The 16,315-nt window shown below is 37.6% G+C and overlaps 1 protein-coding gene across 1 annotated transcript in view; it reads left to right on the top strand.

The window, feature by feature from the left end:
* The first annotated feature begins 5,161 nt into the window (after positions 1 to 5,161).
* Positions 5,162 to 16,315, top strand: part of snap91a (synaptosome associated protein 91a) — an 83,470-nt gene continuing 72,316 nt past the window's right edge. Inside the window, 1 exon segment of the mRNA XM_088625897.1 lies at positions 5,162 to 6,162. Coding sequence (XP_088482023.1) covers positions 6,033 to 6,162 — 130 coding nt within the window. The 5' untranslated portion in view covers positions 5,162 to 6,032.

The raw sequence follows: 16,315 nt of genomic DNA, 5'->3' as shown, positions 1-16,315 counted from the left end.
TCTGCCAAATGAATAAAACGCGAACCTTTCAAATGAGTCATTCAACCTGCCACACTGGTAAAAGAGGTTTGCAATAGGTGTGTAATTAAACGAGTTATTGGTCCTGGGGAGATATGCCAAAAACAAGGTTTTGCTATGCTTTTGTTTCTTAAGAAATGCCCTTATCTGCTGCAACGTACAACATGTAGACTTACATAAAGTAAACAGAAATAAGAAGTCATCCATACTATATACAACAGAGAAATATAAAACATAAAAATGCAAATCACCAGAAAACAGTGAGACGAGAACACATTAGGAGTGGTATACCTGGTTGGTATAGAAAGAAAATAACATCCATTGTGTTTAGAAAAATGGATCGTTAAATAGCTGGTTCTGTGAATTTAACTTTTGAATGTTAATAAAAGATGATAAATCTGATTTTACTATCAGAAACCCTTCACCACTAATCCAATCCTCTCCAGCGGCCAGTAGAGGAATCCTACTCCAATGGGCCCCTAAGCAAGGCCCTTAACCCCAACTGCTCCAGGGGTGCTGTATAATAGTCTGACCCTGCGCTCTGACCCCAAGCTTCTCTCCCTGTCTGTGTTTCTCATGGAGAGCAAGTTGGGGTTTGCGAAAAAATACAAATTCCTAATACAAGAAATTGTATATGGCCAATAAAGTGATGTTATCTCTCTCTTAAATACGATCTTATCTCTCAATTACACAACTGGGTGGCCATTTGCAAGAATTAGAAGGAGTATAGCGCCCTCTAGCTGTAACTGCAGGCCTTTGCTTTCCTAGCCTGCAGTGACATCAGCAAGCACCATACAAATACAGTACTATTGAAAAGTTGGGAAAAAAACAAACTCGTTGCTGGAAATAGTGCAGTAGAACTTAATTACAACAATCAGTTTAAATTATTATAAACTCAATGCTGCAGAAACCTTCTGTTCTCAAAACGTTCAGGTGATTGTACGCCAGGACCATCACGCATCATTCCGCCCATAATTAAATATTCAGCATTCACAAGCGCGAAGTTTAGCGCTTAACGTTAATTTTTTGTAACTGGAGGTAATATGGATCAAAGTCAGTTTTTGTGGTTATTTAAATGCTAGTATTACATTTGAAGAAAAATTAAGAAGGTATCCATGAAATTCTTTCAGGTAAGACCATAAAATATTATACGTATACAATATAAGGCATCACACACCAGTTGGTACAGCAGATATTGCTGTAATAAATATTGTAGGCACATATAAATTCAGTTCATGATTTTCTAAATTAACATATAGAGAAATAATAGAATAACATCACGGAATGGGCTAGACATACTCTGCAATTAAAAATTTTACACAATTTGTGTTTAATAAACATTTGTTAAACTAGCAGCCACTGAACCATTGTCAAGATGTTTTTTTTAATGCTGTTACAAATGTTTGGCAACAAAAATGGTGAATAACAGGAATTGCGGCTAAATCAATAAATGAAATAAATGATCATAACCCCCAACTTCTAATGATTTCTCCAAGAACATACCCGAGTAGCTGCTATAGTTAGAGGGATGTGAATTATTTTTTCTCTGGGATAGCTTTGGTGAAAAGAGTTATAGTTCACTTGATGAAGATAAATAAGATAAAATATCTTAATTGGCCATTTACAATTTCTTGCATTAGGAATATGTCTTTTTGCATACCCCAGCTTGCTCTTCATGAGACACACAGGCAGGGAGAGAGAGAAGCTTAGGGTCAGGCATTTATACAGCACCCCTGGAGCAGCTGAGGTTAAGGGCCTTGCTCAGGGGCTCAACAGAATAAGATTCCCCTGCCAGCCACAGGATACGAACCGGCAGCCTTCTAGCCACAGGTGCAGATCCTTAGCCACAGTGCCACTGCTCTGTCCATTATTTATTTTTTATTTATTAACAATGGCAGTGACACACTACATAAACAACATAAACACACATGTTTCTCTACAGTATGTATATAGCATGTACAGGCAAAGCATTTCAGAGACCTATGTCTACCCAGAAACCCCCAGACTGCTGCCAAGTATTTGACTCTTAAGTAACAGCTGGAAGTGTTTACACAGCCAGGTGTTACACACTTTACCTATCTCTTAATGACACTTCCTTGTCACCTATCTCTGTAACAATACTTTGCTTGCTGGAACAAAACGGGCAGTACAGTGGCGCAGTGGTTAGCACTGCTGCCACTCAGGGCTGGGGCCCTGGGTTAAATTCCTGGGATGCTATCTGTGTGGAGTTTGTATGATCTCCCTGTGTTTGTGTGGGTTTTCGTCAGGTGCTCTGGTTTCTTCGCAAAGTGCAAAGGTATGCTGGTAGGTTAATTGGCTTGAGTAAAATTGGTCCTGGTGTGAGTATGTCTGTATATGCTCGATTATAGACTGATGTCCCATCTAGAGTGTTTCCTGCCTTGTGTATGTTGCTTGCCAGGTTAGGCTCCGGCAACTCCCATGAGCCTGTACTGGATAATTGGATTAGAAAATGGATGGATGGAACAAAAACTGACTTGCTGAAGAGTGTACTTGTTTTCTCCTGCTCCTCTCAGCCTTCTCAGTGACCTCATTTCCACTGTGACAGATAGAGTATTTCTGCTTTATTTTATTTAGTTTTGCATTTTCATTTTTGCTTGTGTTTTGCACTTCATTTCAACTGTGATGTAATTACCTTAAAACAACACTCCCATTGTTTTATCATAATACACTCCATCACACAGAACAAGTTATTTCCTTTCTAATGATTGATTTTATAGAATTATCCAAATAATTGGTTACAAATGCTTACAAAAAAGAGCAATGCAGTTTCATTAGTTTTTAATCACACAGAAACGATGCCATGACTCAATAAAACAGAGAGGACAGGATACAGTATATATGGGCTGCTGTCAGAAAAGGAAAGACATTGTTCCCATACAGTACATCCACCATCAGTAGACTATAGGATTCTTAAGAATTGAAAGACATGTGATGAGAAGATCATCCAATTTTGATCAGTTTTGGAGGATAATTTCTGTACAGCAGATGACTATACATTTGGGCATCAGGGAAGACCCATAAAAACTATTACTATCACAGAAATCCCTGCACTGGTAACACCATTTTATTACTCAGAGTTGGCAACAATCATGATGGTAATTTACACATAAGCATGGACAACAGTTCCCAAGATGTTTGCTAACATAGGAGTTTTTAGATGAATTATTTTCCTGTCTAATTTTTTAATACAATCAAGACAGTGTATGTATAGTGCTTCTGCTAGCATACTCTGCCATCTGGATGTCTTTAAGCAAGCTAACCAAAGACAGGTATTAAATACTTTTGTAAGGATACCTGACTTGACTGCCCCCTAAAACCTGCAACACATGACTAAGTTTTTCATCTTAGAAACTCAGTAACCAATGATGAAATCATGTCACAGCTACAACGTTTTAAACAGTCTTAATTATTCTGTATAATATTTAAATGTGAATCTGGGGTTCTATGTGCATAGTGGTTCAGCATGTTTTTCTCTCTGTTTGCACAATGGTTTAAGTTGGCATCAAAATGAACTTGTATTTAACAGTGTGCATTTCAGCTCTGTCCAAAGCATTGCACCTGAACTATTAAACTGTAATTTCTGTACTGTATATCTACATAAGGGACCTACAGGGCATGATTTCTGCAACATTGCTTTTTAATGACATACTATTTAAAGTGTCTAAATATTTAAAGTGCAGGATGCTCTAGGAGATCAGATTCTTGCGATTCTGAGGGGGTATTCTGATGGGATAGTCAACTTACTGTATATTTAGGAAATGAAGGCATTGCTAAGCTAAGAAGTAAACGTGTTAAGAATCTTAACATGTTAAGAACACCCTTTTGGTTCCTAGAAGCTAATTAATCAGATGATCTCATCCAGCCATTTCTAAAAAGAAGTGAGAGTATTGGTTTCAACAAAGTGACTGAGTGGCTTGTTACAGATCTCTGGAAGCTTTTTTGTGCCTCATACGACCATCAGAAGGTTTACAGGAGAGAGGAAGGTAATCATTAGAGTTCTTTAAAGAATCAACAGCAGCAAGAGACACAAAAAACATAGAATATGGTATGTACATGTAGATTTTCATGAAGCTTTGATGAAGTTTCTCATTAAAAGATTAATTACTAAACTGACGGTATTAGTCATTCAAGGTAAGGCATGTCTTTCAAGACGTGATTAATAGGAAACTGAATACAGAAAAGGCGTGAATGCTCAAATTGTGGTGATATAATTAGCTGAGAACCACAGGGATCTGTACTAGTACCATTGTTCTTCATAGTTAATATAGATTATCTACATTCTAGTGTACTTACTAAACTAGTCAGATTTACAGATGAGAACAACATATGAATATTTGCAAACACTACAGAGGAAGTTCAAAAAGACTTCAGGAATGAATCTCATAAAGATCTAACAGATTAAATTTAATGTAGATGAGTGCTTAGTGTAGCACAAAAATAAAATATAGATATACTGCAAGATACGAAACACTGAATTTGAAGAAGTTATGAAAAAATGTAGACGTCTACATTTACACATCTAGACAATGTGGAGAAGCAATAGAGCTACGGTACTGTAAATAAGAAAATATAATACTTTATTGCATGCTATCCTAGAAATGTATTAACTCATACATAATATTGTCACACCCTTCCCACAGGAATTAACACGACTACACCAGAAACTACAACTACAACTTGAGGCACACAGCTGACTCCAAGCAAACGCACCGGATGGGTCGAATAGCCTCCAGTATCTTGCAACATTTTACAGTACTGTACGTTCTTACTTGCACCTCGGTCTAGGGGAAAGGGGCTGGAAAACTTTGTGATGTACAATGGTTATTCTGTTAATATAAAGGTGTATTATATTTTTGCAAAATAATATATATATACCCTTTACTATTTGAACGGTCCAGGTGATTCGTCCATATACTTAAAATAAATTGCGCAATGTAATATTTTTTGACCCACTACATACAGAGCCAATAACGCACCTTAAAGACAAAGGGCTCCTCTTGGCTCGGCTGAGTATTGTCCTTTGGCAAGCGCCCGTGTGACACAACTCCCCTTTAAGAGTGCGGTATGGGGTGTGTGTGGCGGGGGGGATGCTACCGGTTTGTTAATGTCGTGTCACCTGACTCCATGTGAACACAGAAGTGGGGGGAGGAGAGAATTAAAAAAAATAAAGGGATCTACAGATTCAATCCAACATCACCATCTTTCTCATCCTCTGCATCTAGCATCACTCCCAAGTAGACAGGAGAACAGAGGAGAGAGAAACGACCATTTGCATCCCGCAGGAGAAGGGGAAAGGCGATGAGAGGTGTCTAGCGATTAAGACATGATACATTAAAAACAGGACGGTGGATGGAAGATTAATCCCGCACTCAGAGGAGGACGCGACTGGCCGAGTGTCACCCAGATACAGAACCGTCATCACCAGGCTGTCCAAAGACTATCCATTTTTTTTTCTCACTTTTTGCATACATTTCATGGAAAGGGTTTTTATCATTAATTATTTAAAGCAGTTGATTACATTTCTACAGGAAAATACGCCTGGGTATGTAAGGAAGACGGAATAAAAGGCATTAGGCAATTAGTATTGAAGAAATACATCGGGGTGTCGCATGCTTACGAAATTAATTCCCTGGTTTATATATCATAAAGGAAAGAAATCGCTTTTTACTGCTAGAGAGGTCATTGCGAGAAGAAAACGGTTAGCATTTGGTAGATTGAACGGTATAAAGAGACACAAAGAGGAATACATGCCCGCTTATGATTATCCATGTTAGGCAATTTATATAAAATAATTTCTTATCGACAGTGGGAAAATACAAATTAAATTCTCGTGGCTTATAAGACCTTCGGTTTTCGTATTTTTTTATAGCAGTACCCTGAAACGGTAGCCAAAGGACAGCCGTTAAAATCGCGAGAGAGATACCCATTTCTTGGTTAAACCGCTGTTTCCCTGCTGCGAGATTAATTCTTGAGGTTGTAGCTCCGGAAAGAAGATGTCGGGGCAGACTCTGACGGATCGCATTGCCGCCGCTCAGTACAGCGTTACGGGATCAGCTGTTGCCCGAGCTGTCTGCAAAGCCACCACTCATGAGGTGATGGGACCCAAGAAAAAACACCTGGACTGTAAGTTCGCCTTCTCGTGCCTTTGAATTATTGCGCAGGATTGATTGTGATTTTAATGGTTAACGTTTGGGATGTAGTCACACGGACATGACTGAGGGGCAGTTGCAGTCCTGTGTGCGGTTGAAACGTGAGAAACATAATGTGTGTGCGTACTCGGTACTGCCCTCCTTCCCGAAAGACATACTCGCATTCAAGGTCCTAACCTCTACTGGCACGTAAAAAAACAGGCCCCAGCTACTGTATGTGCTGGGGTGTTTCTGCACATATCAGCTGAGCCCCCCACTGTAAGAAGTAATTAAAAAGAGGGTGGAGTGAAACATGGTCGCCATCCCTTGATCCCTTGTCCCAGATAATCCCGCTCTAGTAGGTTTTAGGGGTCATTCTAAATCTAATGTTCCCTAAGACTCATAACACTTGTACATTACAGATCATTTAAGCAAGCAGCCTAGTTTGTTCGGTTGAGGGAACTCAGGTGGTCCTTAAAGGCTCATTATTCTGGTTTCAACTGATCCATAAATTGCTTCATTTAACAGATCTCCTGTGGAAATGATCACAGTCAAATTGTCAATTCTCACAGGCCTTTAGAAATCTGCATTTTATTCCTTACTATAAAACCTGTGGGACTGGGGCTGGTGACTCTGCGGTTCGCTTTAGGCCTTTGTTAGTCCTGCACAGCCATATTCCCACCAAAAGCAGGTCTCTAGCTGGTATGATGACCTCATCAGGTTTTCCTCTACTGATGGGATCCTCTCTGACTGACTCATGGCGAAGAGTGATTAGGCCCCCAGTTATGTGCCTGCCCCATAGGGGAAAACAAAACGACAAAAAAAAAACGCTTGCCCTTTTGCCTGTTTTCTCAGCAATCCTCGGAATACCTTTTGGAACCTGCCTTACTAGGGGAGCAATTTTGACATCTTAGAAGTGAGTGTGAACCTCGAAAAAACCATGCTAGCAAGTATGGGCTAGCACAGGCTACCATATAAGAAGGTGATAAGTCATTAAGATCTGTAAAAGGTCAATGGTGAAAGGTGTCTCTATTATATTAGGGCACTTACACAACAGATGTCTTTGCTTCAAGATTGACAGAACAGTCTCCATAATATAGCTTACTGAGTCAAAGCAACTCTGGTACAAAAGGGAGGGTGTTATGTAATAGTTCAGCTGCAGCATGCTCTGCTGTCATCCTACAAATAAAAAAAAGAAACTGGATTTTTGCCACATCTACAGTACCAATCAAGAATGCATCACTAATCTGCATTGTGTTGCAGACTTTATCGCTTGAAATGAATGGCACAAAATAGATTGTTTTGCCTGCCGTTAAGATATTTAACAAGGTTTTAAAAATCAGTGGTTGTGATTTCCGTTCTTCTAGTGGGGAGAAAACATAGTAGATTCTGTTCAAAATGATGAATAATGTTTTACCAGGTACACTGTAATTAGGCTGGTGAAAGGGGAAGCTGTATATGAGCCCTGCAAGACATCTGTTAAATAACTCCTCCTTCTTCATCTGCAAAATAAGCAGGTCTCTTAAAACTGGATTTATTATTATTTATGTGTTTGAAGCTTGAACTTCTTGCCATGTACCGTTAACAGAACCATAAGCACCGTGGAGCTTCCTGTTCCTTATTTTATCTCACTGCCTATTACAGGAGCTGTTTTTAGAGGCATTTGTATTGGTTTTGTTTCAGCAAGTAATTTTGGGGGCTTAGAATTCTTTTACAAGAATGTAACTGTGCAGAGATGTTGTCAAAAAGATCATTTAGCAGTGCTCAACTACCTGACTGACTGCAGGAAACTACTGTATATATGCTCTTCAGACACGAAGATAATAAGTACAGAGGGGGTGACCTGGAATTGTACAATAAGACTAAAGCACTCGATTCCACTGTGCTGAAAGTAGAGCAGATCATCAAAACAGGATTACAAGGCCACCAGTTACTGCACATGCAATTTCAAGATAAGGTTTTCTGAAATAATGTATTAATTACTTGAAAAACAGAATCCATTTAGATCAGAGGTGACACATCTCTAAAACAGGTTTTGGCTGTAATACAGGGGCACCGCACATCTGCAGAGTTCAAATGAACAACCCGGTGAGCAACCTTATGTGGTTCTTTGGAGACGTACTGCAATTCAGTAAGATTTTCTTTATGTTCTGTTCATTGCAAATTTGGGGTAATCTATAATAATTACATAAATGTAATTATTAATGTGGTGTAGTGGTTAGCATTGCTTCCTTGCAGTGCTGGGGTCCTGGGTTCAATTCCTAGGGTGTATCTCCAGCCCTGTAGGGGACAGGTGTCCTTTCCAGGGTGTATCCCACCTTATTCCTCTGCTTGTGAGGATCAGCTCTGGCTCCCCAGCAACCCCGTATTGGATAAAGTGGTTATAATACAGATGGATATAATTACTGTATGTATAGAGTTCTTATGGTATATCATTTTATTATTTCTAAATAGAGTTGGCAGTGTGTTATCTACGTTTTTGCTTATCCAGCTTTACTTGCATTTTGTCCTTTTTAAAATGAAAGTCTGGCACGATATTATGTACTGAAACTATTTTTATTATTATTGATGTCTGTTGTATGGGGATTCAGTGTATATCAAGAGGCATTTGAAACTCAGTGCCACTGGTTCCAATACTCATTTGTTGCTTTTTAATGTCTCTCTGTGTAATTTTCTGGTTGAGAGGCTCCACTACATGCACGTTAAAATAGTTTTGAAAGATGGGCGGGTTTGAATTTTAATTCTGTTTTATCACAGACTTCTGCAGTTTATATACAAGAGAATGTAATTGTATCTGTTAATGCAGTAAAGAAACCACTATCTTTGATCCGTTGGTTGGATTGTGTTGCTATTAAAATAGCTGATTCAGAAACGTCCACAATTTTATATGCCTTTACTATTAAAAGAGCATTTAGAGGAACTGAGACTTCAAAATATTCATTACCTTACCTGCATCAGATTTATGTTACTTTCTGTCTTTATACGAACTCTGAAAACTAAGTACCAGGATGGGTTAAGTAATCATCTGCAGGCTACGATTCCTTTGTGTGTACTCTCAATATTCTGAGTAGTTGTAATCTGGAGTTTTTCCCAGCATATAGTTAATGCAGTATTCTAGTGTTCTTGCGGTCTTTTCACCCATTTTCTTCTCCTGCTATTTCCCTGATTTTTTTATTTATGGACTATACTTTTATAGGACAGTTATTGTTTGTTATCTCTGAACTATACCTTTAGCAGAGATGCATTTTCAGTTTTGTCAGCATTCCCTCTATTTAGCCTAAGTGCCATTAAGTGGATTCTTATGTGTCAGCTCATTACCAAGTGTACCTTAAACTAACTTGAGTATTGATGAAAAACACAGAAAGTAAAACTTTGCAAACTTGTCTTTTTATATCACAAATGAATTCTGTAGAGAAAACGCAGAAAAGAACAAAACTATCTTCTTTTTAGTGTGCAGCTAATCTATTCCCTGCATTTATATTGAAATTGTTTTGAGCAGCATTTTATATCTGTATGTTGTTTCAACTGGGGGAAAAATGGAACTTGAAATTGTCATCTTGATGGGTGTTGTTTGTACTGTATTTTAAAGGAAAAATGGGCTAAAAATTGCCAAAAAATATTGTTATACGTTTCATATTTAATGCATTTTCCATTTCTATTATATCATTATATTATATTAAGGCTCTTAAGGCAATACATTTTAGTTATTTAAACTGTATGTGGGTTCCACATTTCAGTTTGGAGGACTGAGTTTTAATACATGACAGAGGCAGAGAAGCAGATTGTTCCACATCATAATGAATTGTAGAGATATTCGTTCAATTGCATTAATTCAGAAAATTGTTTCTGCTGCTTCTAAGGTGACTTACAGCACACTTCAACATCATCATAAAATAATGTATAGCTGTCCTGAAAAAGGAATAAACAGATCATTGAATAATTGTGACAGATATCTAGTAAGCAGTGACAAAGCTTCTTTGAAACTTCATGAAAATGTTTTTTTTAAAGCTAAATGGAATTGTTTGAACAAACCATTGGCATTTTACTACACCTCTACCTGCTTTTGCAATCAGTCTGATTATGAGTATTAAAAATTAGAAGCAATTTATTTAGGAATTATTTGTGTTTCATTTCAGAAAGATAATATCAACCACTTTTGGGTCAGGTCTTCACTGTGCAAGCAAATGTAGTTCTTTGTCTCCATGGTTTTCAGATATACTGTACTGACACCCCACTGTGACATCGCCACACAACTTGACTGAGATGTATTATGTGTGACTAGTTTTACCATATAGATTAATGTTAACATCAAAGAGGGAATTTGAATCTCGCAGGAATCATTTTGTTGTTAGATGTTTCAAATCAATGACCTAAAGGAGACTTGCTAATATGTAGGCGCTTATTAAAATGGATCTATCGAATGACACCAGCTCTTTTTTCTTGATAGAATTGACACCCTTACTGCTGCAGGTAAATCCCTGTGTCATTTCAGTACCTTGGCAAGGTTGCATTTTCTAAGTGTATTAAGTAGCATTTGAGCAGAAAATTATGCTGTAGTGTTTGAAGTGATGGTTCATACAGGAATACCTGTACCTGTAAGAAAAAATGTGAAAGATTAACTTATTCTTATAAAGACATATAAACATTACTTGTATAGTAATTAAAAATAGATTGTAAAATCAATTCTTATATGTTTATAAATCCTTTAAAAAATTATTTGTCACAACACAACATTAACTTTGTTTAGCAAGCAGGAAATTGAAATGAGCTGCCATACTCTAGTTTACATCACAAGAGATGCCCTCTTATGTAGTGAGATGGAGGACATAGTATTTAAACTTAAGTATAATATTTCATGGTTCAATCCTGTTAATAACAGTGTGCACCACGGTTAAGATGTTTAATTTATAGCTGCTGGTGTACTGTTAGGGGTGACGATTTTGCACCTGGGAGAACAGCCTGGCTTTTTCATAGACAATTGATTGGGCGGACCACATTTTCCAGTGCAACCAGTGTTTGAAAACTATATTTCCCCTGGACAAGCATTGTGAGCCAGGGAATAGGAAGTTTTCATTGTTTTACAAAGAAGGTAATGCATTAATTTAAAATTAATAGTTTACTGTGTTGCGATGGACAGTTTTCTTAAAACAAACTTTATTATTAAATCAAAGAGCTGTAAGGTACTCTGTGACTGTTGTCTCCTTGAGCCTTTGTGACATAATAAAGGTTACAAACCTTGAAAATATACTTTCTTACACGTCCCCAATCCTAGTCTCAAAACTGCACATTGATTGTACTTCCATTTATTATTACTGTAAAAATTCTTATAGTGAAAGGTTGCTACACACACCGTTATAACTGAATATAACTTGTATTTTCCAGAAAAAACAGCAGTTTTCCAAAATGCACAGCAGATGTAACATTGTTCTGGCACAGTGTTGTACTTAGTAGAGTAAAAGCATGCCTGGTTCTTATTGCTGTGTTTTACAAAGTTTGTGGCAGCGACCCAAGATGATTAACAATTAGTTCTTGCAAATTCTAAGAAATAACAGACATTTCCAAAAGGAAAAAAAGTATATGAATTTTAAAGATGTATTTGTGTTTCACTAATAATGAAGTTTGCAGGACACAGGTGTTTTTCTTGAGCTTGTCGCAGAATTAATTGACCTTTATAAGATATATGTAGTGCAAAGCCGTTTATATTTTGTGGCAGAGGAAATGAGCCTATTCGGAGGTATACACAAGTGTCAGATTGAGGCAGTGTAAAGGTTTACTCCAGGGGTTCCAAAATCTGGACCATAGTGTTTAACAAAAAACAGTAAAATATATGACATGTATATATGACACGTAGCAAGCTGATATATCCTCCTTCCTACAAACTTGAAAATGTTCTGTAAAGTGGCTAAGTACAAGACCCTGACCTCCTCATAGTCTTAGCCGTAAAACTGAGGATCGTTATCTTGCTATCCCTGAAAGAACAGTGCCTCTTTTCAAAGGCAGAAAAAAGTACATTGATGAAAAATCAATCTCATGACACGCTGTTGCACTGTATCAATCTCTTAAGGTAAACTGTAATTTAGCTCCCTGAAGTATTGGGTACTGCTGCACCTCATCGTATTCTAGCCTGACTGTGACTCAGTAGTTAAGAGTCCCCAGAAGCACACTTGTTGTAGGCTTTTTCAATTTTCCGTCAGCCAAGTGGAAGATAATGTGGTTGGTGCAAGGCGGATTTGTTTTGGTTTAATGCATTTAACCATCCTTGATGTTTGGAATTAATCTGGCTTTTGTAGAGAAATATTTTGCTCAGTTTTAAAGTAGAACAAAAAAGTTTTTCTCTTAAAGTATATATTTAAAATGGATTTATGAAGACAATTCTAGAAATGTAAAAATTAAATTACTACAGTTTGAGTGCAGCGAAGCTTTGCTTTGAAATCATTACCGTCTTGGTTGATGGAAGACATTTCAGTTGTTTCAGGTGAAGAGTAATATACCAAAAGCATCATCAAACAGCTTTAGATTGTTCTCCACTAGAAAAATAGACCTTCCAAAAGTTTTGCTGAGCCTTGAGAGTCATGATTGGTCTGTCTATACAATATTTGTAGAGCAGTGTAGAACTACAGGCAAAATTAGCTTAAAGCTGAATAGCAGTTGCTGTGAGTAAGCAGAGCTAGTGTATTTTTAATGTTACTCTGCTCCTGCAGCTACTACTCTAGTAGGATGATGCAAGATTACTGCATGCAGCAGATGGGGGGATCTGCGTTTTGTGGCAGAGGGCAGGAGATTGCTGTTCAGAAGTAAAACAGAATGTGTTACAGCTACAAGCTACTTATCAGACAATCTTATAATAAGCAGTGTCCAACAGCAAAACTAATAACGTGTTTCATAAACACTGAAAATGTACAGTAAGGAAGCCGTGTGATTTTCAGGGTAGTCCAAGATATTGTTCTCCTGTTAAACGAACTGTCAAATTATATATATTTTAAATATATTTCATGAATTGAAATGTATTTCACTTAACACCTGCAAGAATTAAGTGTGAATGTCTGCTAGTGTGGTTCCTCTTCCTCTGGATCATTCCAAATTTGAAAAGGAGATTTACCATCACATGGCTGTGTCATTTTCACCTGCGATTGAGGAGGATGTGAACCCATGTTATGGCAGGTGAAAAAATATGAAGCCATTGATATTTCTCCTTATTAACTCACACTGCTCTCTTTCTTTGTGAGGTCCATAAGTTAAATAGTGAATTTCAAGGAATGATTCAACCATGAAGACCAAGGAATTGTACAGTATATATTTGTATAAGGCACGGCTCATGAGTAGGGTATAAAAACATTTACAAGACGCATAGCATCTCTTCTTATTGAGGTCATAGTAATCATCTTCTTAAGTTTGTACATTCAGGTTTTGAATAAAATATTCAGTTTAAGAAAATACATGTCATTTTATAATTTCACAAAAAGTGACAGCATAGGAATGGTCTGAGTAATTTCGCAAGGTACTGTTTTTACAGAACATCCATTAATATGATAAAATATATCAGAAGTAAACTGACAAGTACAGCGAGAAAAATATAATAAAATGTTTTACACATTTTGAATGTGCGTATTTTACTACATTTGTTTCAAGAACTTTTTTTCACAGTGGTTGAAGGATATAGGTATGTATTGTGCCCTTAGCTATTGGAAGAGCAGTCTTATTCCCAATATCATATCAGATGTACTTCTTTTAAGAATATCTGTTGCAAACCTGTGAGAATTAGTCCAAGAATTTTTCTTCTAACCATGAGTTTACAGATTTAAATAAGTTACTTTGGAATCACAATAGTTAATAATAATAATAATAATAATAATAATAATTGCTTACACTTATATAGCACTTTTCTGGACATTTAAAGTGCTTTGCAGGTAATTGGGACTCCCCTCCTCTGCCGCATCCACCTGGATGATGCAACGGCAGCCATAGTGCGCCAGAATGCTAACCACACCTCAGCTATTAGTGGGGAGTAGAGCAGAGTAATGAAGCCAATTCATAGAGGGGGACTATTAGGAGGCCATGATTGATAAGAGCCAATGGGGAAATTTGGCCAGGATGCCGGGGTGCCCTACTCTTTTCGAGAAATGCCTTGGGATTTTTAATGACCACAGAGAGTCAGGACCTCAGTTTTACGTCTCATCTGAAGGATGGCGCCTGTTTACAGTATAGTGTCCCCGTCACTATACTGGGGCATTAGGACCCACATGGACTGCAGGGTTAGCGCCCTCTGCTGGCCCCACTAACACCTCTTCCAGCAGCAACCTTAGTTTTTCCCAGGAGGTCTCCCATCCAGGTACTGACCAGGCTCACACCTGCTGAGCTTCAGTGGGCTGCCAGTTGTGAGTTGCAGGGTGATATGGCTGCTGGCGTTGAAAGGCCTTCATGTTGAGAAACTAAAAGGAATTGTTCTCCGAAATGAAGTTGCTTTGTTTTGCCGTTTAAACCCTGTAGATTGTGCATTCAGTGGATAAATCATCTCACCCTACCAAGGACACCACAGGTATACGATGTCTAGGTGGAATGACTCATAATGTACAGAAAACCTAAACCAGTAAACCGTATTCCCTTTCCCAGTATACAGGAGAAACATCTATAAGGCCACACAGTATAATGAAAAATAGTGTGAGGCACTACAGACATTTTATTTGGTTAAAGCAGAAAGTATGATTCAGTGTATTTGGAGTGCCTACAGGCTGCCTAAACTGAAATGCAAATATCTTTGCTCATCCTTGATTCTTTGTGGGTTTCATATCCTGATTCACTTGTCCACTTCTCCAAGTTCTGGAGAACTGTCAGTGATTTATAAAACGTGTAACCGTTTCCGTTTCAAAAGAAGCATTGTGAAAAGTTGAAGTGTCACTTCTCTCTTCAGGTGAGCACTGGCAGTACATTGTATGAGGCTAAATGCAAATGCAGAAGTGACTCTTCAGAATCCACCCTATCTGTGCTTAATCAAACAATTTAAAATCATTTCTAAGACAGACATTTACGTGCTAATTCAGGGTCCTGCAACAAAGAATGAGAAAGTACAATTGCAAATGAGGATATGAAAACAAGCAAGAAAATTGTCATGTTGTCTAATCATAGTAATTGTGTAGGTGAAAAAAAAAATGTGTTAGTCTAAATATCTACCCTTTGTCAGATTTTTTTTTAGTGTGGGGAATAAACTGATCTGTGTGCATAACAAAGGGTTGACAATCTGCTGTAATAAAATGGTAATTTTACGCTTTTGTTTTGAAGGCTGAACTAGTTTTTAATTTGCCTGTGATTATGACACTACTTCATTTAGTTGTTTTTATGCAGCATTGCTCTTTCTAAACTAAACTAACTAACTAAACTACTGTAATTGTTCAATTGTACTCTAATTGTTTGCTCCTTTATTGTAATTTTATTGGACATGCTTTTACTTGTAATCATATCTGTTGTTTCCTTTTGTACCTTATTTTATTATAAAGGTTTCTAGACACTATAGAGTAAATTGTCCTGGATGTGGACAGCTAAGCAATAACATTGTAGTAATACAGTATATCTCACTTGGAAAGGGCAGTCTGAACAACAGCCTTGCTGGCTATTTGGAAACTGACAGAGTAGATGTTTCCCTGTCTTCAAGGAGCTGTCCCATCTAGTTCATGTTATCAAAATTGGTGATTCTGTTGCACCTCATGTTGACATACTTGAAAATATTGCTTTCAAGATATGTTTTTTTTCTTCTTGCTTGTCATAAAACAGAACAAAATTGGATAACAGACCTTAACCTATAGGGAGAGATTGCACAACACGTTGCTTTGTGAATTATGCTGCAGCCCAGTTGCCGTTTCTGTTGGTATGTTTTCTTTGGGAGATAATGGTAATTCCTGTTTCTCACCTTTTAGTTTCTCCAGTGTCAGGGACTGGTGAGCAAGATGAGGTTCACAGGGCCCCTGTCCTCTTTGCCAAAAGATTGCTAGAAATCTTTATTAGGTTCAATATGTGAAATGTCTGTGAAGAAGGGTAGATTGGACGTGGAAGAGTGGTAATGATTTGTGTGGGTGTTTCTAAAGTCAGATCAATATTTGACTTATCAGGTACAACACTACATACTGCTAAAGAGTGACACCAATGTTTCCTGTTCT

This window comes from Lepisosteus platostomus, chromosome 3, assembly GCF_059453375.1.
Source record: "Lepisosteus platostomus isolate fLepPlt1 chromosome 3, fLepPlt1.hap1, whole genome shotgun sequence".
NCBI classification, from domain to species: domain Eukaryota; kingdom Metazoa; phylum Chordata; class Actinopteri; order Semionotiformes; family Lepisosteidae; genus Lepisosteus; species Lepisosteus platostomus.
Note: the sequence above shows the minus strand (reverse complement) of the source record. Positions and strands in the feature narration are given on the sequence as shown.